Below are 25,300 nucleotides of genomic sequence, written 5' to 3'. Positions count from 1 at the left end.
CTACGTAGTTGGATATCAATTGAAATCTTCGAAACATTAAAATTGACTCTAAAACACTATATAGTAATCTGTATTCTCCTACGGCATAGATCACTTTATGTAAGTTTGATGATAACTTTTTATAAGCACCCCTCTCGACCTCTAATGGCATAAAACAATTTTTTCTTCCAAAATCGTGCAGGATAGTCTTGCAATATAACCATTAATCTTGCAACTTACCCCTCGTCTTGCAAGATCTAACAAGAAAACAATTTCTTCATTAATTTTGCAAGATTTTGCAGGAAGACCATTTTTGCAATAGTTTTGCAAGATCTTAATGCAAGATAACCACCCAGTATTACCTGAGGAACTTTAAGAAATTTTTCTTAAAATGTTTCGAATTATGCTAAGAACAGTTCCCAGTTGCCAGTTGAGAATTCGGTCTGGACTAGGGCAGGCGGCCTTTTCCACAACGACTTCCTTTTTACATGCTTCATAGATTTTTCATACCGATTGAAGTAAGAAAGGCCTGGACCACTTTAATTAAAACAAAAGTTTTTTCCTTGTTGATTTTGGTTACATTGGATAATTTCCTTGCCTGACATGCAAATTGATTCATCATATATTCAATTTGACCATATCTGATTGAATTCATGTATATCGATTTAGTTGAAAGTCTGAAAGATAATTGATCCGTTTTTTGAAATTATTTGTTGTCTGTTTACCTTTTACATTTTGTTTCTTTTGTTATCCAACTGCGATTTTGAACTATATTAACTTCAACCAAGAATTCAACCTGTTTCGGCTGAAATATAATTTCTACAATTTTAGATAAATTTTTAATCTTCGCTAGTCAAAATCTGGATAGAAACGCGCATTTCTCAAAAGAAAACATAGGCGTACTTGTTATCTAAAATTGATTCTGAAATAATTATTAATTAAAACGGTTTTACTGGCTGTTACCGCGACAAAAATTCAGGCTTTCAAGGCTTCGTTGATTTTTTTGTTACATTTAGAAAAAAAATGTTTCTTTCATCGGATTTATTGTTTCAATATAATGTCATAAATGCGCTAAAATAATTATAGATTTCAACAAAAGAAAAACAAAGCAAAAATTTAGAAATTAGAAAGTTGATTATCAAACGTTATCTTATTTACTGCCATTTTAATTGGAGATCAAATCTAAGTTCGGTTGAATAAATTTATTATAGTCTTATTTAATTCACGTGAAAAAAGAACATAATTTCACCTGACGTCAGAATGACGTCACTGGCAGCCGACAAAGAGCGATTTGTTTGGATCAGAATCAACTATCTCTGCATCAGCGCAATCGACACTAAAAGTCAGAAGTTCTCTGCCGAAGTTCTTATCGAGGCCAGATGGGCTCCCCTTCCGGGAGAACTGGGAGAGGATTCGACTGACAAGAAGGGGGAGGCGAAGGAAGGAGAGGGGGAGGATGAACCGGAACATTTTGACCCAAAGTTGGTGATATCGAATGCGGAGTATGTACGGAAGGAGAAATTCTGGCACAGGGTTGAAAGTACGGATAGTTGTCATAAGTGGGTGTATCTATGTTGGAGGCTCACAGGTAAGTTTTCCATTCGTCTAAATTGTGCTGAAAATTCATACACCGTCAAAGTTATCAGAGCTAAGAAACTAGAAACTTTATCGCCAGGATGAGGTCCTCGACACAAAACAGGTACGGGCCAGACCGACTTGGGCTGCGGACAGGGAGTTTAGACCAAACAGACCCAAGTCAAACCCCTGGGCCGGACCAAACAGATCCGGAAACTGAGTCGGGCCAATCAGACACTGTTCAGACCCGATGCCAGAGAGAAGAGACAAGTCAGATTTTAGGCCAGATCGAACAAAACCAGACCCTGAGCCAGACGGAACATACTTTGCATACTTTTTGCCAGACTGAACAAATTTTGTCAAAACGGGGCCAGACTGAACAGGCTTAGGTTAGCTGGGCCGATTAGCTGGGATTGGTTAGCTGGGATTGACGTTGTTAACTCTGGACAGATCGAACAGATCCAAGGCAGACCCTGGACCAGACCGAACTTAATATGTAGAATCACTTTAGGAGAATTATATTTTGCGTGTTTCAAATACTGGGCCCGAAAATCAACTAAAACTATTTCAACTGTTTGTCAACATCCAAAATAGTCACATCCAAGGACAACGCAGTACTCAATAATCAATTTTCGGTGTTTGTTCAATTTTGTTTGTTAGCAAAATCATGTTGTTAGCACGTGCGTTGTTAGCTTTGTTAGCTCGTTAAGCGAAATCAACAAACAAACAAGAGAAATTTACAGAAGCTTCTCCTTTTTGAGTCCTGTCTGCGACAATCGACGAAGTGCCTAATATCGGGTGAAATTGTTCTTAATACCCCCTATAGCCCAGTCTTTCCCCCAAGTTTTCTGGGGGTTTGCTTGTGAAAACAATCGTCGTACAACATACAACAGTTTTTGTTCGTTGGATTAGCTTTCCGAAATTAATTCCCCCAACCTGAGATTTTTTCAAAATGAAATACAACTTAAGAAACGAAACTTTCGACGAGAGTGGTGCAACGCAATTAGAGTATATAGACACACAAAGCAAACCACAAGTCCTGAAACCAGCAAAGACATGCATACGGGTTTGACTCAGGAATAGCAAATTGTAAGTGTTAAAGAGTTTTTTCACGTAGCTCCAGGTACAGTTCCTTTTCTGCCAGATACCGCAGATAAGCTGCACAGAGTTCAAGTACTAGAAATCTGTGATTCCAGTCAGTTGAATAACTCATATTTTGAGCGAGTTGATCTCTCAATAATGTCCGAGAGTAACAAATTGCCCGAGGAATTGACAATATTGAGTTCGTACGAGTCAAGCTGTCGCTTTGTACTATCAAATTCAGAGCAGGATGGTCTTAATTGCTATCAGGTATTCTCTTTGAATGTGTTGCGGCTTCAGACAACAAGACAAATTGGCAAAAATTTTTGCAGTTGCTAAAATGTGTTCTACGTGCCTGTAATCGAGGAGGCAAAAAACAAAACTGAAATCGAGACCAAAGTCCCGCAGAACGTTTTGATCGTTGGAAAACCGGTGAAAATGGTAAGCTTTTGTCAAAAGCTCTCTCCATGAAATTATCAGAAAGACAGAGAACTAACAGTTTTGGAGAAATACTGATCAGAACAAAACATTGTGCTTACAAGGCCAATTTGGCCTAGCTGCTAAAGGTTTAACTTCTGAAGGCTTAGCACCCGATAACAAAGCTACATTAGAAGCACTGAAAAAATTATATCAAAAAGATCCTTTACCCGGTGTCATTATACCTGAAGACACTTCATCTGATGCGTTCCAATTCAGTGAAAACATAGTTTATGGACAACTGAAGACAATCAGCAAGCACACTGCTGCCGATCCCTCTAAGATGTTTCCTGAACATATTCAGCGAGCAGTAGACTGCACTGTACCTGATCGATCTGAGTTTGCTCTGAAAGCGATCATAAAGTTTGTAAACTTTGGTAATAGGGGATTCTTTCCTGCTTTTATTTCCAAGCACTCTGCTGCGCTTCACTCACGGCTTTATCCGAAAAGAAAATTGGGGTGCGTCCAATAGCAGTTGGCGAAAGGTTGCGGCGCTTCATAGCAAAAAGTCTGGCAAGTGAAGCTAATTCAGAGACAATTGAGCTGTTTGATAGTTTGCAATTGGGAGTCGGCATTAGCGGAGGCGCTGAGGCAATCATTCATTCGTCAGAAATTTTATACGATAACATAGTTAGTGTTCAGATGGACAAAAGCGTGCTTCAAATTGATTTCCAGAGAGCTTTTCACTCGATCAAGCGTTCATACCTATTAAAAACATCTTATGAATTTATTCTTGGACTTGCCGCCTTCACCAATTTTTGCTACCCTCAGCACACACCACTCTTTTATGACAATTCAATCATTCAAAATACATTGGATGTTCAGCAGGGTGATTCGCTGGCACCGTTATTGTTCTCCTTGACGTAATTACCAATCATACAGAATATCAAGTCAAATGACCAAGATCCGAGTTTATTGCAACACACTTGGTACTTAGATGACAGGTCTATTGCTGGGTCTGAATATCAAATAAAACAAACGTATCAAACAAATCCTAGCCAGTGAAAAACCTGAGAGAGGTCTAATCTTGACAAAAATTAAATGTGAGCTGTAGTCAATTAAAGATTTACCCTCCGTTGATCAGGCAGTGAAACGGAATTTGGGAAACGGTTTTAAAGTTCTGGGTGCTGCAGTTGGTTCAAAAAAATGTGTCGCTTCCTGTTTGAAGAGGAGAGTTCAAAAAGTTTTATCTATAATGGACAATTTACATCACCTCAACAATTCTAAGTTTGCATTAGGTATCTTTTGCTTCTGATTGGAAACTCCGAAACTAGTGCACTCCTTACGAACTAACACTCCATCAAACGAGATGCTCGAAGTATTGAAAAGTTTCGATGACTGCCAAAGAGAAGAGTTGGATCAATTTGTTGGCTCCTTTTTTGTTGATGACGCATGGAAACAGTCTTCCTTACCTATCAATTTGTCGAGACTAGGCGTCAGGCAGTCACAAGGGCAATACAAAGGTGAAATTTTGGGCTCAATTATAGCCCCAGACGAGCTGGTCAACGAAATAACAAGTAAATGTCCCTCAGAAAAGGACACTTTTAAAGAGTCTGCAACCGTTCAATCTGCTTTCTTAAACGCAAAGAAAGATCCAAGAAGCACTTGATAAAAATAAAATTGCTGTCCTAATAAGAAATCGAGAGTCAACAAGGACAAAAGCAGGACTCCAATCACTCTGCCTGCTCATTCCGGCGCGTGGCTTGCTGCGCCTTCAACTCCCGCTATAGTTCTACAAATTTCAAATCAGTGTCAAGTACAGGCGAGGGATCGCGGTTTATGATCCAGAACGAAAGTGTCCTCATTGCAAGTCAGGCACATTGTAAACATTTGGTGACCATGCAGTTTTCTGTAATCGAAGGGGAGATGCAATTTCAAGGCACGATAGAATTCGCAATCGTATAGATTTACGGCTTTTTAGCGGCTAATTTTTCTCCAGAACTTTAAAAACGCGATCTTTTTGTGGAAATAACTCTCGACCAGGAGTTGTCTGTCCGCCTTCTTGGAAATCTGGCCAATCAGTCGCTCTAGACATAACCGTGACTTCCTCTCTGAATCCGAACCTTATTTATCATGCAGCAGAGGAGTCTGGATGCGCAATTGAAGCAGCTGAAGATCAAAATATGTTCAGTATGAAAATAGTTGTGTTCAACAAAAAATTTTGTTCGTCCCTCTGGCAATCGAAGTATTGGGCGGTATATCGAGGACTCTGACGAAGGCCTTACTGCGCATGACGTTGTTAGATGATAGGGAAAAATATCAGTCAGTGGGACATTCCATTGCCCTATACAGAGCAGTTCAGTCACTTTCTGTTGTCATTATACAAGGATCAGCTAATATGCTCTTGTGGCGAGTTCCATAGTTGAACGCAGCAATTAGTTGAGTTTGTCTGATAAATAGCTACCCGATTGTGTGGGGCGCATAGTGAATATACTGTATTCTAGACGATTGTGTTGAGCTGAATTATTCTCTTGTTGAATTAGAAACACGCCCAAACTATCATTGAACTCACCCAATGATATGGGAATTTTTTTGAGCAATATCATCCAACAGGAGGGGAATTGAGCTCAGTTCATTAACAAGAGGAAATAAAAAAACGAGAGTTAAAAGGCTGAAGAAGTGAGGAAGAAACATCAAATGTCGGAGAAAACATTAAGATTGGCGATAAGAAATAATCAGCAAACATTTAAATTTTAGATCAAGAAAAACCAAGATTATTTAATAATGGCGACCACGCAGATTGCAAAAATTCAAAATCATTTATTTGTTAATAGTACCTTTTGTTGCCATTTGCCGAAGATCAGCTGCTGCTTAAAAAAGTGGTCTGGATTTTTGGACTTGATAAGATCGAAAATTTGTTTGAAAGCTGATGAGAGCTAATTTTTTTATAATACTTCCCCACAGAGGTTAAAAAACTGAAATTTGTCTCCCATTGGTACTAAGATATACGTATTGACCACACCAAACAGACCGAAGTATGCACATTGGCCAGAACAAATAGAACGATGCATTGATACGGGCCAGACCAGACTGACCGAACTGGCATAAAATATGTATAAGCAAAACCCAATTCAAGAATGGACCAGACGGAGCGGCATTACGAAAATTTTGTCCAGATTATAAGCTTGAACCGGGACCCTGAAGGCGGCCCAAAGACCGTCCGGCACATAACTGCATTGTGTCCTCATCTTGGGGTCAGCAATTGCTTTCCTCAGTGAATGAGACAAATTGTCGCATTTAGTTCTCTATCAAAAGGGGACTATTAATGAACAATGAGCTCCAAAACTTCAAGTACGTTGACCTTAGAACTTGTTTTGGATCAATTAGGACAAACGAAACAGCTACCCAAACGAAACAGATGTCATCAGCTCGTTTTACAGATTTTCAGTTTTTCAAATTCTTGAGGCTTGAGGTCAAGTCTTGCTAGATAGACCTAGCTAAAAGACTTGGGACTTATCTCGGCAGAGACCCCCAAGACTTGATTTCTTCTGCTCTTTTTAAAGAGTTTCAGATTTTCAAATTTTTGAGGCTTGAGGCCGAGCCTTGATAGATAGACCTTGGTAAAAGATATAGGACTTATTACGGCAGAGACCCCCAAGACTTGATTTCTTCTGCTCTTTTTACAGATTTTCAGATTTTTTAATTCTTGAAGCTTGAGGCCGGGTCTTGGCAGATAGACCTAGCTAAAGGACTTGGGACCTATCTCGGCAGAGACTCCAAGATTTAATTTCTTCTGCTCTTTTTACAGATTTTCAGATTTTCAAAATCTTGAGGCTTGAGGCCGAGTCTTGACAGATAGACCTAGCTAAAAGACTTGGGAAACATTTTGGCAGAGACCCCAAGACTTGATTTCTTCTGCTCTTTTTACAGATTTTCAGATTTTCAAAATCTTGAGGCTGGAGGCCGAGTCTTGATAGATAGACCTAGCTAAAAGGCTTGGGACTTATCTCGGCAGAGACCCCCAATACTTGATTTCTTCTGCTCTTTTTACAGATTTTCAGATTTTCAAATTCTTGAGGCTTGAGGCCGAGTCTTGATAGATAAACCAGCTAAAAGACTTTGGACTTATCTCGGTTGAGACCCCGAAGACTTGATTTCTTCTGCTCTTTTTACAGATTTTCGGATTTTCAAATTCTTGAGGCTTGAGGCCGAGTCTTAATAGATAGACCCATCTAAAAGACTTGGGACATATCTCGGCAGAGACCCCAAGACTTGATTTCTTCTGCTCTTTTTACAGATTTTCAGATTTTCAAAACCTTGAGGCTTGAGGTCGAGTCTTGACAGATAGACATAGCTAAAAGACTTGGGACATATCTCGGCAGAGACACCAAGACTTGATTTCTTCTGCTCTTTTTACAGATTTTCAGATTTTCAAAATCTTGGGGCTTGAGGCCGAGTCTTGATAGATAGACCTAGCTAAAAGAATTGGGACTTATCTCGGCAGAGACCCCGAAGACTTGATTTCTTCTGCTCTTTTACAGAGTTTCAGATTTTCGAACTAAAAGACTTTGGACTTATCTCGGCTGAGACCCCCAAGACTTGATTTCTCCTGCTCTTTTTACAGATTTTCAGATTTTCAAATCCTTGAGGCTTGAGGCCAAGTCTTGATAGATAGACCTAGCTAAAAGACCTGGGACTTATCTCGGCAGAGACCCCCAAGATTTGATTTCTTCTGCTCTTTTTACAGATTTTCAGATTTTCAAATTCTTGAGGCTTGAGGCGGAGTCTTGATAGATATACCTAGCTAAAAGACTTGGGACTTATCTCGGCAGAGGGGTCTAGGAAATAAACCCCCACGGAAAAAAACCCCACTTAACTTTAGATAGGAAATAAAGCCCCACGGAATTAAACCCCCATTGTAAAATTGAATTTTGGTTCGGATAGTTTGTTCGGTTGTGATAAGATTTTCGGACTTGATAAGATCAAGATTTTGTTTGGAAGCTGATGAGAGCTAATTTTTTAATGTTACTTCTCCACAGACGTTAAAAAAACCAAGATTTGTCTCCCAATGCTACTAAGATATAGGCACTGACCAAACCAAACAGACCAAAGTATGCGCATTGGCCAGAACAAATAGAACGATGCATTGATACGGGCCAGACCAGACTGACCGAACTCGCATAAAATATGTATAAGCTAAACCCAATTCATGAATGGACCAGACGGAGCGGCATTACGAAAATTTTGTCCAGATTATAAGCTTGAACCGGGACCCTGAAGGCGGCCCAAAGACCGTCCGGCACATACCTGCATTGTGTCCTCATCTTGGGGTCAGCACTTGCTTTCCTCAGTGAATGAGATAAATTGTCGCACTTAGTTCTCTGTCAAAAGGGGACTATTAATGAACAATGAGCTCCAAAACTTCGAGTACGTTGACCTAAGAAGTTGTTTTGGCTCAATTAGGACAACAGAAACAGCTACCCAACTCAGAGATGTCATCAGCTCGCTTTACAGATTTTCAATTTTTCAAGTTCTTGAGGCTTGAGGTCAAGTCTTGCTAGATAGACCTAGCTAAAAGACCTGGGACTTATCTCGGCAGAGACCCCCAAGATTTGATTTCTTCTGCTCTTTTTACAGATTTTCAGATTTTCAAATTCTTGAGGCTTGAGGCCGAGTCTTGATAGATAGACCTAGGGACTGATCTCGGCAGAGACACCCAAGATTTAATTTTTTCTGCATTTGAATGTTCTTTTGGTCAGTCAATGAATCAGGCTTGCTGGATTTTCTGAGCTTTTTTTTGAAATAAGACCAACAATTTGTGAGAAAGAAATTGATACTAAGCGAAATATTGCTGCTTCCGATGGGTTAAAAAGAACAATTAGGCTACTAAAGTTGAGAAAAAGTTGTTTTAACAAAAAAAATTGAGTTGTTTTAAATGGGAAAGAACTTTAACTTCACCGATGGTGGTCATAAACCCAAAATGGCATTATTTAGAGAAAGGATAATAATGGAGTGAACAATATATTGTTACAAACCTCCGGAAATAGGTTAGGGGAATAGTGGAAGCCCCCATATTTTTTCAGTGAAACTTGGCCGCTTAACATCTTTCAAGGAGAGAACAATGCACTACCTTTAAATTTTGGAAGCACTTGAAGCATTGAATCAATCATTTGAAATTTTTATTTCTGGGCAAGGAATTGTAGTTTGAGTTCTCATTTTTTCCATTATTCTTATATAAAAGCTAAGTTGTTAAATTCAATTCGAACAGATATACATAAGGGCCCAAATTGCAACAAGATCTATTTGAAGAAGGGCTCAAATTGTTTAAATAAAATGTAGAAGCCAATTTATATTAAGTAGAAACTCGGAATTGTTCTGAGCCGTAAGAGCCCACTAAACTGAAAGCATGGTCATATTTTTATGCCACAACCACTCATAGCTTTTTGCTTTTTAACTCATTTATATTTTATTGAAGAAATGTTTTTAAAAAAATTTTGTAGAAAACAACACCCTGCACCAGCTGTTCTACATTTTGACTATTATTGGCTTTGGCTGGAACCGAACGGTTTCATATTTTGAAGAAGAATAATACCAATCACTCTTGGGAAGCAGGAAATTACATTGGAGCTAATTTTTCAAAGCCATAGTTCTAGTAATTAATAGCGAAAGAATTGGATAGTCGTCTTATCTATTCTGTAGATGCCATAATGTTTCACATATTTCATGTTTTTTAGAACGAACGCCTTCATTAATTGAAATTATTGCACTTTTTGAGGCAGTTAAAAATGCAGGGAACAATCTATTGTTACAAACCAACCGATTTAGGTTAGGGAAATAATGGAAGCCCCCCATAATTTTTCAGTGAAAATGGGCTGCTTAACATCTTTCAAGGAGAGAACAAAAAAAACAATTTTAGCTCTGTGATATAAAAACTGCCAGAAAATATTTATTTTGATTTCATATGCATTTTTATTTCATTATTTTGCCCAGCAGTTTGAATTTATAGTAATTAAATGGACCGTTCATTTGGAAATAAATCACCTAAAAATGTTTGTACTGGGGAAATACACTTTTTTGTGACAGCTGTGGATGGGAGCAAAAGTTTATTTTGTTCATTTTTGTTCTCAGTTGTCAAAAATGTCAAAAAGGTCGATGGTTACTCATTTGTGAAACCTGAAATGAATGATTGACCCAGTAAAACCAATTTGAAGAACGAAAATTTATTTTTGCTTTTGCCATAGAAACATATCCAGTTATATGTACCTTTTATGTGATTTTGTTCGTATTTATTGTTCCTTGATTTTGGTCTTTTGGCTAGAACATTTTTGTATGATTTAACACGCTAAACTTTAACTTTGAAATTGAATTGACCTAAATGGTTCCAGGAGATTTTTACGAGAAATTGGAACTTGAAAACTTCCCTAGAGATGTGCAAGACTTGAGTTTTTGTGTGTCAAATGAGAGAAACGAGGATGAAAGCGAACTGCTAGTTGAAGATCGCAAACTTCCAACGGTGGATGTGAACAACTTCAGAGCCAACCAGGAACAATCTTGTTAACCTTGCCTAAGTTTTGAGCAACTTTTCAAGCCCATAAAAAAATTTGAAAAATTTTTCATAGCTATACCCTCACTTAAATTGTTAGTTAAAAACCATCAAAAAATATTTAATATGTATAGATTCTCTCAAAAACATTAGAATGAAGCTGGACAATTTAGGATATTTTGTATAAAATTAAGCATCATTAGGGTCGGAAATTGTAGAAAACTGTCATATAATCTTTGGGGAAACATCACATGACGGCCAAAGAGAAGTGTTGGATCAAATTGTTGGCTCAATTATTGGTGATGACGAATGGAAACAATCCTCCTTACCTATCAATTTGTCGGGACTAGGCTCCAGACAATCACAAGAGCAATACAAAGGTGAATTTTTGGGCTCAATAATAGCCTCAGATGAGCTGGTCAACAAAAAAAAACAAGTAAGTTTCCCTCAGAAAATGACACTTTTAAAGAGTTACAAGAGAGTCTTCAACCGTTCAATCTGCTTTCGCACACGCAAAGGAAGATCCAAGAAGCACTTAACAAAAATAAATTTGCTGTCCTAATAAGAAATTGGACGTCAACCAGGGAAAAAGCAAGACTCAAATCACTGTGCCTGCCTCATTCCGGCGCGTGGTTTGCTGCGCCTCCAACTCCCGCTACAGGTCTACACATTTCGGCTAAGGATTTTCAAATCAGTGTCAAGTACAGGCGAGGGATTGCGGTTTATGATCCAGAACGAAAGTGTCCTCATTGCAAGTCAGGCACATTGTAAACATTTGGTGACCATGCAGTTTTCTGTAATCGAAGGGGAGATGCGATTTTGAGGCACGATAGAGTTCGCAGTCGTATAGTTTTACGCCTTTTTAGCAGCTTATTTGTCTCCAGAACTTTAAAAACGCAATCTCATTGCGGAAATAACTCTCGACCGGGAGTTGTCTGTCTGCCTTCTTAAAAATCTGGCCAATCTGCTGCTCTAGACATAACCGTGACTTCCTCACTGAAACCGAACCTTATTTCTCATTCGGCAGAGGTCTGGCTGTGCGCTTGAAGTCGCTGAAGATCAAAAATATGTTCAGTATGAAAATAGCTGTGCTCAACAAAAAATTCTGTCCATCCCTCTGGCGATCGAAGTTTTGGGTGGTCTGTCGAGGACTCTGACGAAGGCCTTACTGCGCATGTCGTTGATAGCTGATAGTGGAAAATATCAGTCAGTGGGACATTCCATTGCCTTAGACAGAGCAGTTCAGCCACTTTCTGTTGTTATTATACGAGGATCAGCTGCTATGCTCTTGTCGTGAGCTCCGTAGTTGAACGCAGCAATTGGTTGAGTTTGTCTGATAATTAGCGACCCAATCGTGTGGGACGAAATGTGAATATAGCTTATCCTAGATGATTGTGTTGAGCTGAATTAATCTCTTGATGAATTAGAAACGCGCCCAAAATTTTTTTGAACTCACCCAATGAGAGGGGAATCTTTTCGTGAGCAATGTCATCCAACAGGAGGGGAATTGAGCTCAGTTGATTAACGAGAGGAAATTAAAAAAACGAGAGTTAAAAGGCTGAAGGAGTGAGGAAGAAACATCAAAGATCGGAGAAAACATTAAGATTGGCAATAAGAAATAATCAGCAAACATTTAAATTTTAGATCAAGATAAACCAAGATTATTTAATAATGGCGACCACGCAGATTGCAGTAATTCAAAATCTTTTATTTGTTAAAAGTACCTTTTGCTGCCAATTGCTGAAGATCAGCTGCTGCTTAAAAAAGTGGTCTGGATTTTCGGACTTGATAAGATCAAGATTTTGTTTGGAAGCTGATGAGAGCTAATTTTTTTATGTTACTTCTCCACTGAGGTTAAAAAACTGAAATTTGTCTCCCATTGGTTCTAAGATGTTGGCATTGACCAGACCAAACAGACCGAAGTATGCGTATTGGCCAGAACAAATAGACCGATGCATTGATACGGGCCAGACCAGACTGACCGAAATGACCTAAAATATGTATAGGCTAAACCCAATTCAGGAATGGACCAGACGGAGGGGCATTACGAAAATTTTGTCCAGATTATAAGCTTGAACCGGGACCCTGAATGCAGCCCAAAGACCGTCCGGCACATACCTGCGCTGTGTCCTCATCTTGGTGTCCAGCACTTGTTTTCCTCAGGGAATGAGATAAATTGTCGCACTTAGTTCTCTATCAAAAGGGGACTATTAATGAACAATGAGCTCCAAAACTTCAAGTTTGTTGCCCTAAGAAGTTGTTTTGGACCAATTAGGACAAACGAAACAGCTACCCAACTCACAGATGTCATCAGCTCATTTTACAGATTTTCAACTTTTCAAATTCTTGAGGCTTGAGATCAAGTCTTGTAAGATAGACCTAGCTAAAAGACTTGGGACTTATCTCGGCAGAGACCCCCAAGACTTGATTTCTTCTGCTCTTTTTACTGATTTTCAGATTTTCAAATTCTTGAGGCTTGAGGCGGAGTCTTGATAGATATACCTAGCTAAAAGACTTGGGACTTATCTCGGCAGAGGGGTCTAGGAAATAAACCCCCACGGAAAAAAACCCCACTTAACTTTAGATAGGAAATAAAGCCCCACGGAATTAAACCCCCATTTTAAAATTGAATTTTGGTTCGGATAGTTTGTTCGGTTGTGATAGTTTCATATCAAGTCCCACGGGCCGCTAAGGCATGGCCATGGCCCGCAAGGCATGGCCAAAGGAGCTAAATGCGCAGAACTAAAAGACTTGCGACTTATCTCGGCAGAGACCCCCAAAACTTGATTTCTTCTGCTCTTTTCACGGATATTCAGAATTTCAAATTCTTGAGGCTTGAGGCCGAGTCTTGATAGATAGACTAAGCTTAAAGACTTTGGACTTATCTCGGCAGAGACACTCAAGACTTAATTTTTTCTGCAGTTGAATCTTCTTTTGATCAGTCAATGAATCAGGCTTGGGAGATTTTCTGAGCTTTTTTTGTGAAATAAGCCCGACAGTTTGTGAGAAGGAAATCGATACTGAGCGAAATATTGGTGCTTCTGATGGGTTAAAACGAACATATAAGCTGCCGAAAAATGAGAAAAAGTTGTTTTAACAAAAAGTGTTTTTTTTTAAATGAGAGAGAAGTTTAACTTCACCGATGATCGTCATAAACCCAAGATGGCATTATTTAGAGAAAAGATAATAATGGAGGGAACAATCTATTGTTACAAACCTCCGGAAATTGGTTAGGGGAATAATGGAAGCCCCCCATATTTTTTCAGTTAAATTTGGCCGCTTAACAATTTTCAAGGAGAAAACAATCGCAATACCTTTGAAATTTGGAAGCCCTTGAAGCATTGAATCAATCAAGTAATAAACCATTTGAAATTTTTATTTCTGGGCGAGGAGTTGTAGTTTGAGTTCTCATTTTTTCCATTATTCTTATATAAAGCTAAGTTGTTAAATCGATTCAAACAGATATACATAATGGCCAAAATTGCAACAAATTCTATTTGTTTAAATAAAACGTAGAAGCCAATTTATATTAAGTGGAAACTCGAAATAGTTCTGAGCAGTAAGAGCTCACTAAACTGAAAGCATGGTCATATTTTTATGCCACACCCATTCATAGCTTTTTGCTTTTTAACTCTTATAAATCTTATTGAAGAAATGTTTTTAATAAAATTTTGTTGTAAACAACACCCTACACCAGCTGTTCCATATTTCGACTATTATTAACTTTGGCTGGAACCGAACGGTTTCATATTTTGAAAAAGAATAATTCCCATCACTCTTGGGAAACAAGAAATTACATTGGAGCTAATTTTCCAAAGCTATAGTTCTAGTCATTATTAGCGAAAGAATTGGATAGTCGTCTTATCTATTCGGTAGATGCCATAATATTTCACATACTTCATGTTTTTTAGAACGCCTTCATTAATTGAAACTATTGCACTTTTTTGAGGCAATTTGACAATTGGAAAAAAACCAATTTTAGCTCTGTGATATAAAAACTGCCACCAAATTTTTATTTTAAATTCAAATGCATTTTTTTCCATTATTTTGCCCAGCAGTTTGAAATTATAGTAATCAAATGGACCATTCTTTGGGAAATAAATCACCTAAAAATGTTTTCACTGGGGAAACAATTCTTTTGGGACAGCTGTGGATGGGAGCAAACGTTTATTTTGTTCATTTTTGTTCTCAGTCGTCGAAAATGTCAAAAAGGTTGACGGTTACTCATTTGTGAATCTTAAAACGAATGATTGACTCACTAAAACCAATTTGAAGAACGAAAATTTATTTATTTTTGCTTTTGCCATAGAAACATATTTAGTTATATGCACCTTTTATGTGATTTTTTTCGAATTTATTGTTCCTTGATTTTGGGCTTATGGCTAGAACATTTTTGTTCGATTTAACACGCTAAACTTTAACTTTGAAATTGATGTTATCAAAAACAACCTAATTTGGGTGGGGTGGTGGGTGACAATTGAGTTGACTTAAATGGTTTCAGGAGATTTTTACGAGAACTTGGAGCTTGAAAACTTCCCTAGAGATGTACAAGACTTGAGCATTTGTGTGTCAAGTGAGAGACACGCGGATGAAATCGAACTGCTAGTTGAAGATCGTAAACTTCCAACTGTGGATGTGAACAACTTCAGAGCCAATCAGGAACAACCTTGTTAACCTTCCGCAAAGGTTGCCTATGTTTTGAGCAACTTTTCAAGCCCCTAAAAAAATTTGAAAAATTTTTCATAGCTATACCCTCACTTAAATTGATAGTTAAAAACCATCAAAAAATATTTAAAATGTATAGATTCTCTCGAAAAAATTAGAATGAAGCTGGACAAATTAGGATATTTTGGATAAAAATAAGCATCATTAGGGTCAGAATTTGCAGAAAACTGTCATGTGATCTTTGGGGAAACACCACATCACAGCACTTTTCACGACCACATTTCAGGATTAACGAGAGCAGTTTGAGTCTGTAAATAACAAAACTCATAAGTTTTTTGGTTAAATTATTAATTATTGACTCAAACGGTAATTTCCATGTCATTTTTTATATTTTTAACAGAATTATCAAGGCGTTAACAAGGTTTTACATCTAAGGAATGGTTTTTGTTCAAACACGTTGAGAGCGAGAAATTACCCGAAACACCAAACAGTGATGTCGAACTCGGAAGTACCGCCGGGTTCGTAGTCGGAAAATGTCGAGTCTGTCGTCGCTCGCAGTACTTTTTCCTGAACAACATTCTCGTTATGTTCTGTTTAGTCGTTCTCTCATTAACAATTTACGCTTTCGAACCCAGATATAACATGACCAGAATCGGCGCTGGAATTAACTTATTACTAGTCGCAGTTGCTTTTAAGCTTTCGGTCAGCGCAAATTTACCCCTAATTTCTTACCTAACCTACCTTGACGTTTACATGCTTGGGGTTATATTATATTTATGCGTAAACATAATTATATTCGCGTTTTTGTCTCTTATCAAGGACGTTCAAGCTACCGCGCGATTAGCCGACAAAATTACGGTATCGATACTGATTGTGCTGATGATAATTGCACACGTTTCATACGCTTTGGTGTTTGTATCGCGGACTAATATTCCGATCGGAATAATGCTCGGAAAAGATCAAAAATATGAAGAAGAGTTATACAAATTGAAGAAACGAAAAAATAGTAAGGTTGTCAAAGTTGTCGCCCGTCAGATCCCTCCCCCACGGAATTGTAGAGTGTCAAATGGGAGATATTCGCCCGGAAGTTACTCGAGGGAAAGACATTCGCCCATACGTGACGAGGAGAGTCAGGCAATGCTGCCCATTCGCGTGAACGAAATCCGAAGACAGGGAAACTACTTGCAATCCATATGAGTGCAGATTGGCCGAATATTTACTGAATTTATGGACTCTGTAACCCCCCTCTTCCAGAGCCTATTACGACGACCCCCCCCCCCCCCCCCCCCCCCAGTTGCATATTATGTGGTGTTATAGCACGTTATTCTGTTTAAAAGAACTATAACAGAAGCGTGGAGGGGGGGGGGGGGGGGGTTGTACAGAACAGATGATCTAAATATTAAATTTCACAGAAGCAAAATTTTTGAAGTCAAAACGGGCGAAAACCAAAAATTAATGCCTTTTTTGTGACGCCTGGTAAGAGGTGGAACACGTATATAATTATATAATTAAGAGCAAGTATAATTAACTAATATCACAACTGGGGTGTGAATTATTTACTATACATTTACTTTCAGAAATTCTAAAAGGGGAAAAAACCGATTCAGAAATCTTCTATTGACTCTGAGAAACTTAAGTTGACGTGAAGATTTGACCATCAACGCCGTTTAAGGAACTGGAGTTTAATATATTTGAACGATTATTCCTTCAAGCACAAACATCATCGATCGCTTAAAAATTTTAATTTTTTAATGACTAATTTATTTATTTAGCACTGTCTACCTGTTTTGTTATGGTATATAGTAAAAAATTATGCTGAGGTAATTTAAATTGATAATTAATATACAAAGCATTGGTTTAGTATAGTGTTCAATTATTAATCTGTTTTTCTAACTACAAATAGAGTTCTTAGAATATAGTAAACATCAGATCTAAACAAGGTTTCCTCTTGCGGCTTGGTCTGCTTCTATGGCCTCAAACAAAGCCTTGAAATTGCCAACGCCAAATCCCTGAAAAACATTTTATTACAATATTCCACGAATCACATCAAACCGCTTTTTTTTACAAAAAAAATACTGCCTATGGTTATAAACTTTATGACTGACAATGAACAGTATTTTAGGCAAGAAATAACAGGAATTTCATTTCGAGGATCAAATCAAAATATTGCAAAAGCCTAAAAATTGATGAAATTTTGGGGGGCATTTTTTGCGGGGGTAAAATCTAAAAATTCCCCTCTTCATCCCATTACCCCCATTACCCCCCCCCCCCACTCTTATATAGTTTTACCCGACCCATAGACAATTACCCCCAACTCTTACATCGGTTTGAGGGATAATCATTTCTCGAATAATCTATTTAAATTCTCGGAAATTCTAGAAATTTCTAGACAAAACTAACCTGATGGTTGTGTCTCTGGATGATTTCAATGAAGAGAGTTGGTCTGTCCTGAACCGGTTTTGTGAATATCTGCAGCAGGTATCCGTTCTCATCATAGTCGACCAAGATTTTCAGTTTCTGTAGCTGAAATAAATCCCAAGCGTCAAAATCTGGCGGTGGAATGATAACAATTGCTCAGACCTTTGCCAGAGATATATAATGTTTTAACATTGTTTTCATGATTGCTTTGATGGTAACATATCCATATAAAGTCTTACTATATCATATTCGAAATTTCTCTAATCATACAAGGATCATAAAAGATTTCTTTGAATTCATACCAGGAGCGCACTAATTAATCAATTATGGACAGTATGACATCAAATATGATTCTTGTATGAAATCAGACCCAGGCCTATGTCTTGACTTATGAAAAGACTTTAAAAGTCTAGTAGGGGGGGCATTATTGACTATAATTACACGGTCGAACTTCCTACTTAAAGTCGAGCTAATATCTTTTCATGGGTCGAGCTTAAGTGTTTTCAAAACAAAAAAATCCAGCTAAGGTTTTTTCATGGGTCCACCATTAGTCATTTGATATCCAACAAAGTCGAGTAAAGATCTTTTCATGGGTCCACGATTAGTCTTTTCATAAGTCTGTTTTTTTCAAAATGCTAAATTTTTTATTTTTTGTTCATCTGTACATACTGAAGCAGAGCCGGAGCAAGACTAAACAGCTTTGCACCAGCAGTCCAACTTAAGAAACAGCTGGAAAGCTGCCAAAATCCGTAAGGTCTTCGTCAAATCTTAAGATAAAGAGTTATGGCAGCTCGAGTATAGTACCAAATTAATTGATTCAATGAAACCAGCTGGCATACGTGTATTGGTCCTAGTCTCATTAGCCATGACAAAATCTCGTCGTTATTCAGTTGGTTTTCCCATCCAAAATTATGAACTATCTTCTTTTGAAAATAATGCAGGTTTTTGAGGGATTAGTGATTTCTCTGAATCGTAACAAAAATGAAGGAGCATACACGCTGGCTACGTTATATGAAGTAGTGCACGGAAAATTTTAATGGCAGAAAAGCAGACTTATGAGAAGACCAATGATGGACCCATGAAAAGACTTTAACTCGACTTTGTTTGCAAACATTGTGTCGAGCTTAAGTCCAGCCTAATTATTGGGTCAAGCTAAAGTCTTTTGTAAAATTTTGGGTCCACCTAAAGTCTTTTGCGAAAAATCTGAGTCGAGCTAAAGTCCAGAATGTCTTTAAGTCCAGCTAATATCTTTTCATAGCTCAAATGAGTCCAGAATTGTCTTTTCATAGTACATTTGGGTCGAGCAATGTCTTTTCATAAGTCTGTACCAAGAACTGGGGAGAAACTTCAACCGGAAACTTGGATGTCTTACCATATCGATGTCTTCAGTGATGGTGATGTTTGATTCCTTCAGTTTGTCCTTCAACTGAGAGTAGTAAGTGCCGGGGACACTCAGGAACTTCATCCCTCTATCTCTGCACGACTGAACCTGCAATTACAATAAAAATTTATGAGAATGATTTTAAAATGGTCATTATTTCTTAATGATGAAAATAATTTCTAAGAAAAAGCAGCGAATACATTTTTTTGGGCTTTATTAGACCATGTTAGATGAGACCTTAGACAAGAGTACCTTTTTTTAAAAAAATATTAGTGTAAATTTAAAACACGCAATTGGGGACGAGTGAGCTGAAAGTACCAAAAAAAATTTATACCGTTTACTCTTTACCTATTATTTATGTGCTAAACTTTATATCAGCCAAGGTCAATTTACAAAACGCATTTTGTCCGCTTCTCACTCAAATTCTTTCTGAAGAAAAGTTTTTAATGCTTTCTTCTTGAGATGGCTTCAGAATCAAAATTCCATTGAAAACACTGTTATTAACAGCTAGATAAAGTGTGGATTTGATTTCATGTCAAAGGGACTTTAATCCCTTATTCTGCCTACTTTGTAAGGTGGGTAGTCTAAATTGGAGTACGCAAGCAATTGACAGCTTCCTATATTTTCCTATATTCATGATATAGTTAGTGTCATTGTCAAGAACTCAATTTTTTCATGCACTTTTGTGTGCATATTGTGAGAGAACATTGTCTGTTTCTAGTCCAATAACAATAGCAATGCTTCTAGTCTAGAACAATAAGTTTCTAGTCCATCCATTTTAAAAAGATTTGAAAAAAAGAACTTATCATAAAATTCCCTTGTTTTTAACCAGTTTCAGGCCTGGAATAATGAAATGACCACGCTCGACCTTCCTATCATAAGCATTAAAAGAGCACGCTAGACACAAATGGTCCACGAAAGGACTTTATATCGATTATACGGACATTTCGATTCTGCAACACTTTTCAAGTTTTGCTCGTTTTTTGCTCGTTTTTAAATAAGTTTTTTAAAGCTTAGGGACCTTAAGCTGAATTTCTTCTGACATTAATTTTTTTCGCAAGAACTTGATACAATCTTCCAAGGTCATGCAACGCAACTACTCATCTTGCAAAGATGATGATTTTACGGAACAAATTTGAGCATAATAAACCTGTAATATGAACGTTTTTTCATAATCTTTCCTCATAATTCAAAGTATATACAAACAAGGAGGCTCGGTAATGTGCGTTTGCACATTAAGTTCCGACCTGGCTCATCTAAATTTTTCACTTAATTGTCTACCAAATGAATGAGGAAGAGATAAAAAAAATTAACACACCAACATATCGTTCAACAAACTACAAAAAAACATTCTACTCTAGAGGGCCTATGAGACCTGTGGCTACCATAATATGAATACTAGAAAAGACGGCAATAAAAATCAATTAGTTACAATTATTAATTTCGACCAAAACTCCTTGTCCATTTTTTGAAAACCACTAATAACCAAATCAAAATGGCATCAGAAAAAATTTGTACTAAGAAGATTAACCAGTACTTTTTGGAACAAAACATGGGACATTTTCTCAAATCGACTTGGCAACAAGTCGACTAGAAATGAGCAAAAGCGGCTTAAGTTTATAAAAACATTTTTTTTAAAAAAAGAATGAAATTCGTACTGATTAGAAACATTACGCATCAAATGAAATCTTGGAGAGAGTATTTTATACCTCAATAGAGAGCAACTGAGGCCTTTCAATATCCAGTATATTTCATACGTCTACAAAAAGAACGAAAAATACAGGCAAAAACGAAAAAATTGCACGAAAAATTATGCACGATAACGATTTCCCCCCAATCAATTAAATATTGAGCTGATCACTAAAAACAAAAAAATCTTCGTTTGATTTTTTTGCGGATGACAACAATTGTAAGTCCAATGACGCCCATTATTGTGATACTGTGAAAAAAAACCTACAAAAAAGGGGCAAATTTGCAAAAATCACAAAAATTGTTTTTTATGAAAACTGGTTGTTCCCAGAAGAAAGAACCTTTGAAGAAAATAAAACCGTTATAAAGAGCAAATTGTATTTCAAAAGATAAATGATGTGAATTTTATATAAGGATGCTTGGCTACAATTTAACAGAAACAAAAATTGGCAGATCTGAAAATCTATCTCTTTTTTTATTAAAAACAAATAGTATCAAGATTCATAGCCAACAAATGCTTTCGACTAAAAAAGTAGACAGTTTGTCTTGCAACTACTCGGAAAATTAATTGCGACTGTTATTAATGAGACTAAATTATAAGACTATAAAATATCATTAAATACAAGCTGAACAAAGAAATTTCACAAACAACTTTAACGAAATCAGTTTTGAAGCCATTAAAATTATTAGATATTAACCGCGAGAAAAAAGAATGTTCATTTGCGTCTTCTTTGATCCTCATAACATCTTTTTGTAAAACGACTATCATAAAATGATTGCAAAAAGAACCACAAAACTGAAAATTATCTAAATTTCACAAAGTTCTTCTGAAAAATTGTCTAAGCCCTGAAGACATCATTTAAAAAGTTTATTTAAAAAAAATAACAAAAAAATTATTCTTTGATTCAACAAAACATTAAAAAGAGCTCTAAATAATGAGGATATTTACGAAAATGATACAACATGGTAAAATACGAAAAAAAACGCAAACCAGAACAAAAAGGGATAAGTTGAAGAATACTATGTTTTTTTTTTAGAAATTTAATTCGGAAGTACTTTCCCTCAAAGCCATAAAAACCCTTTGGTTCTCTGACAATAAACTGTATCTACATTCAGCCTCTAATTTACGTAAATTGGAGCTGTCATTAAGGGAGCCATGAATGAAAAGTATTGTCAGTAATTGACATTAAAAAAACAAAAGCAAAATTTTTTGAAAAAAGGCAGCATCAAAATAACAACCGAAACGTCTCTGATTCTAGGAGTCCATGATATTATTGAACCTCTCCCTCTTTTTTTTCGCGCGCCCAGCAACACGACCAATTGTTCAAAGTATATGCGAATTAGACCAATTGTTGAGTGCAATTCTTCAAATATTGAAAAAAAGATGCATTTTGTATAATTATCGAGTTAAACCTACAAAAAACGACAAAGTTTTATTTCCTGAAGACTTTCATACGGCGCCTAATTGCAACTAGCGCTCTTTTTGAGATTAGTGAGTCTGTGTTATGGTTTCTAGGTCACTAAGTCTGGCAATCTTTAACAAAGTGAACCAAAAAAGCTTTTTTGTGCCATTTTTGATGAAAAAATTTGAATTTTGAAATTTTTTTCAAAAACATTTGACAAAAAACTTCAATCAAACAATTCAGCAACGCTCTTCTGTCTCTAATGGTAACAACAACACTCTGCCGTTAAAAACTTTTACTTATTCTGGATTATATTAGCGAAGTTGTGCCAATTTTTAGCAAAAATTACTGAAATTATGAACAAAAACAGTCGAATGTTCACAAAACTTTAAACCCCGATAACTCCCTGTAAAACAAGAAATTCGAAAAAAAATCTTTTTAATTCCGTATTCTACACTGGACGGGCTTTTTAATGATACCACTCACATTTCTCTACGATGAAAATATCGGTCGGCCAAAATTGACTGAACAAAAAAAATCCAGCTGAGTATATAGTTCCTCCCTCCCCACTAAAGTGGGGGTCGGAACAACAATGGAGATAGAGTTTTTAACTGTCTGGGCAGTTCAAAATATATATAATTTAAAAGAAATAACCCATGTATTTTTGCCCCAAAGAGAGCCCATTGCAAAGCAAATTGAAAAGTAAATGAAATTAATTGTAAGAAAAATCACGACACTTAAGCAGTTTTCTATCAATTGACAAATACATTTATTTTCGAAGAGATGTAATTGAAACTTGTGATTATGTACAATTTCCACAAAAACAAAAGAAAAACCTCGAGTTAATAAATGGTTCCCAAAAAGCGTCAGTATTGATCAAGAAACAATAACAGTTTGGTCAAAGCTGGGTCGTTTTGAGTTTTTTTTGCTAAATTCTAGGTTTTCGATGTATTTTTGTTTGGTTTCATCTTACAACGCAAAATCCCTATTTTCAGACCTCGACTAATGAACAGACCATGCTTGACCGAAAAGTGGCACGAAAAGAGCATGCGCGACTCAAACAGCCCTTGAAAATATTTTAGCTGGACCTAATCGTTCAACTAGATTTTGGCTCGACCCAAATTTTTGATGCTGGACTTTAATCTTATCTTGCTTTGTTAATTTCTGAGCTGATTACAGAAATTATTTTGACAGAAAGAAATTGTTGCGGACAGTAATTTTTTTTATTGATAACTTATATCGCGGGAAACAAAAAACTACAAAACGTGGCCATAATCATAGAAAGTCCGCAACTATGATTTGAACGACCAAATTAACATCATTTTTTAAAATAATGATTAAGGCGTTAATTTGTGCATGTGAACTAACTGCATGTATGATATCGTTAGTGTTGATAGCAATGTGTTGCACCCCCGCTCCCCCGTAGAAGTCCACGTACTCCTGTATCTGGCTCTTCCTCTTTCCAGGCGCTGGCTCATTAATCGGCATCTTCACCGTCTCCTCAAAGTTGGTCACAACAATGCTGCGCAGGGAGCTAAGAAAGGAAACAGGACCGACTTTCAGACATTGAGTTGTGAAAAAATCGTCAATAGTTAGTCAGTTCTGAGTCGAAGAAAATGAAACTCTTGGATCAGAACTGTATCAGATCTTTGATTATGCAAATTTTAGACGTTAAATTCTTCAGTGAAGTCTTCTCCACGCTGATTGGCAAGTTTTGAGTATAAATGCTACGAATCGAATTTTTCGATTTGACAAAAAGAAACCTGCAACTCTTCACATTAGTCTGCCTTCAGATATATCAAAAACGAACAAAGAAGCGAAAGCGAACCTGATAACTGTGGTAGATTTCAGTTTATATTTCAAATTTTTTTTATCAAACTCTGATCGAAAAGCAAACTTTACCAACTAAATGTGAAAAACGTGCTACCTTTGCATCTCGTTTTGATAATTAGTTTTTAAAGTTCTCGAAAAAGATTCATGCTGTTATAATTCGAGGAAACCAGACCCTAACCTTTGTTAACAGAACACAAGCGTTTCAGCAGCAAAGCTCTGATCGACTCTTAAAACTTGTTCTTGCATTAATAAAGCATACAGAAAACAGGCATCGTTATTTAAAGTTAACAATCTAGCACGCTCGTTAATGTTGATCACTGACAATAATATTAGCACATTTGTATTGAGCTGAGTTCTACCTCGAATTGTATTAAAATCCTAGAAATCTTTTTTAACCTTGATAAGACAAAGGGCAGCTGAAAACAGGCTACTGTAGGCCTAATGCTGTTCCGCTGCGATTACGCAGAAACCACAATTATTTTATAATTTATGGTCATAATTCTAAAGTAGAACCTGCTTATGCGATAATATCAATGTCAGCAATCTACCCACCTCAGCATTACAGTTCAGTTGACAAGACACCAGTTGACAAACTTGCACTCAAAAGTAAGCAATGTTCACAACCTAAATTTATGCATGTGATCTTAAATACCTTTGCGAATCACACATACGCTGATAATTTTGAGAGGACTAACAATTTTAGCATCGAGAAAACGTAAGTGTAATTCACATGAGTAAAATGTGAAATCGGATTTCATAAGTTTACATGAACAAATACAGCGAGAAAATTTAATTAAATAAAAAATACAGAAGAAGTACTCTTCCAATTGAAACTTACAATTTTTTTTAAAATCTCAAACATGTAAATTCGAATAACCCCAAGGTTAAAGTTACATGTTGTAATATTATAAATCAAACATACTACATCTTTACCTTGAATAACTAAACATAATAATAATAATAATAATAATAAAAAACTAAGGTTCAGTTTCTAGTTCTCGTGAATTATTTTATAAAAATAAACTTTTAAAGCCTTCAATTTTGTGAGTGTTGTACACAACCAACCCCCGAGAGTACCTTTTCATCAGTGCACAACAGTGATGTCAAGCAGACTGTAACGAGGTGCTAACTTCGTGCAACCAAACTAGGTTCGCATAAAAGCAAAGTTTGTTTGTGAACGCTTCAAAATTATGATTATCTAGGAGATATAACTTGCGCATACAAAAAAAAAGAACAGTGCCTGATGACTCTGAATCCTGATAGATTTAGAACTTTAGAACTCTATGCATCAACTGACCGCTAAATTTGAAATGCTTG

The 25,300-nt window shown here is 36.8% G+C and overlaps 2 protein-coding genes across 2 annotated transcripts in view; one reads left to right on the top strand and one right to left on the bottom strand.

The window, feature by feature from the left end:
* The first annotated feature begins 506 nt into the window (after positions 1–506).
* LOC142351723 (uncharacterized) lies at positions 507–16,512 on the top strand. The gene is made up of 3 exons (XM_075403868.1): positions 507–1,567; positions 15,096–15,263; positions 15,681–16,512. Exons 1-3 carry the CDS (start codon positions 1,240–1,242, stop codon positions 16,454–16,456), a joined length of 1,272 nt encoding a protein of 423 aa, XP_075259983.1. The 5' UTR covers positions 507–1,239; the 3' UTR covers positions 16,457–16,512.
* Positions 16,513–17,069: 557 nt separating this feature from the next.
* The window catches only part of LOC142352049 (4-hydroxyphenylpyruvate dioxygenase-like), a 44,541-nt gene continuing 36,310 nt past the window's right edge, over positions 17,070–25,300 (bottom strand). The window contains exons 8-11 of the mRNA XM_075404396.1: positions 23,519–23,684; positions 19,050–19,166; positions 17,660–17,782; positions 17,070–17,268 (exon numbers count right to left, since the gene is read on the bottom strand). Of these exons, the coding sequence (XP_075260511.1) occupies positions 17,191–17,268; positions 17,660–17,782; positions 19,050–19,166; positions 23,519–23,684 (484 nt within the window). The 3' untranslated portion in view covers positions 17,070–17,190. The remainder of the gene's footprint in view (positions 17,269–17,659; positions 17,783–19,049; positions 19,167–23,518; positions 23,685–25,300) is intronic.

Source organism: Convolutriloba macropyga, chromosome 13, assembly GCF_964194025.1.
Source record: "Convolutriloba macropyga chromosome 13, txConMacr16.3, whole genome shotgun sequence".
NCBI lineage: Eukaryota > Metazoa > Xenacoelomorpha > Acoela > Convolutidae > Convolutriloba > Convolutriloba macropyga.
The sequence above is the reverse complement of the archived record's forward strand: the minus strand, read 5'-3'. Positions and strand labels throughout refer to the sequence as shown.

Excerpts from the sequence above, each read along its gene's own strand:
- LOC142351723 (XM_075403868.1), top strand. The coding sequence starts at position 1,240 with ATGACGTCACTGGCAGCCGACAAAGAGCGATTTGTTTGGATCAGAATC. Across the intron at positions 1,568-15,095 it reads TCTATGTTGGAGGCTCACAG|GAGATTTTTACGAGAACTTG; the intron begins GTAAGTTTTCCA and ends AAATGGTTTCAG. Across the intron at positions 15,264-15,680 it reads AGCCAATCAGGAACAACCTT|GTTTTACATCTAAGGAATGG; the intron begins GTTAACCTTCCG and ends GGCGTTAACAAG.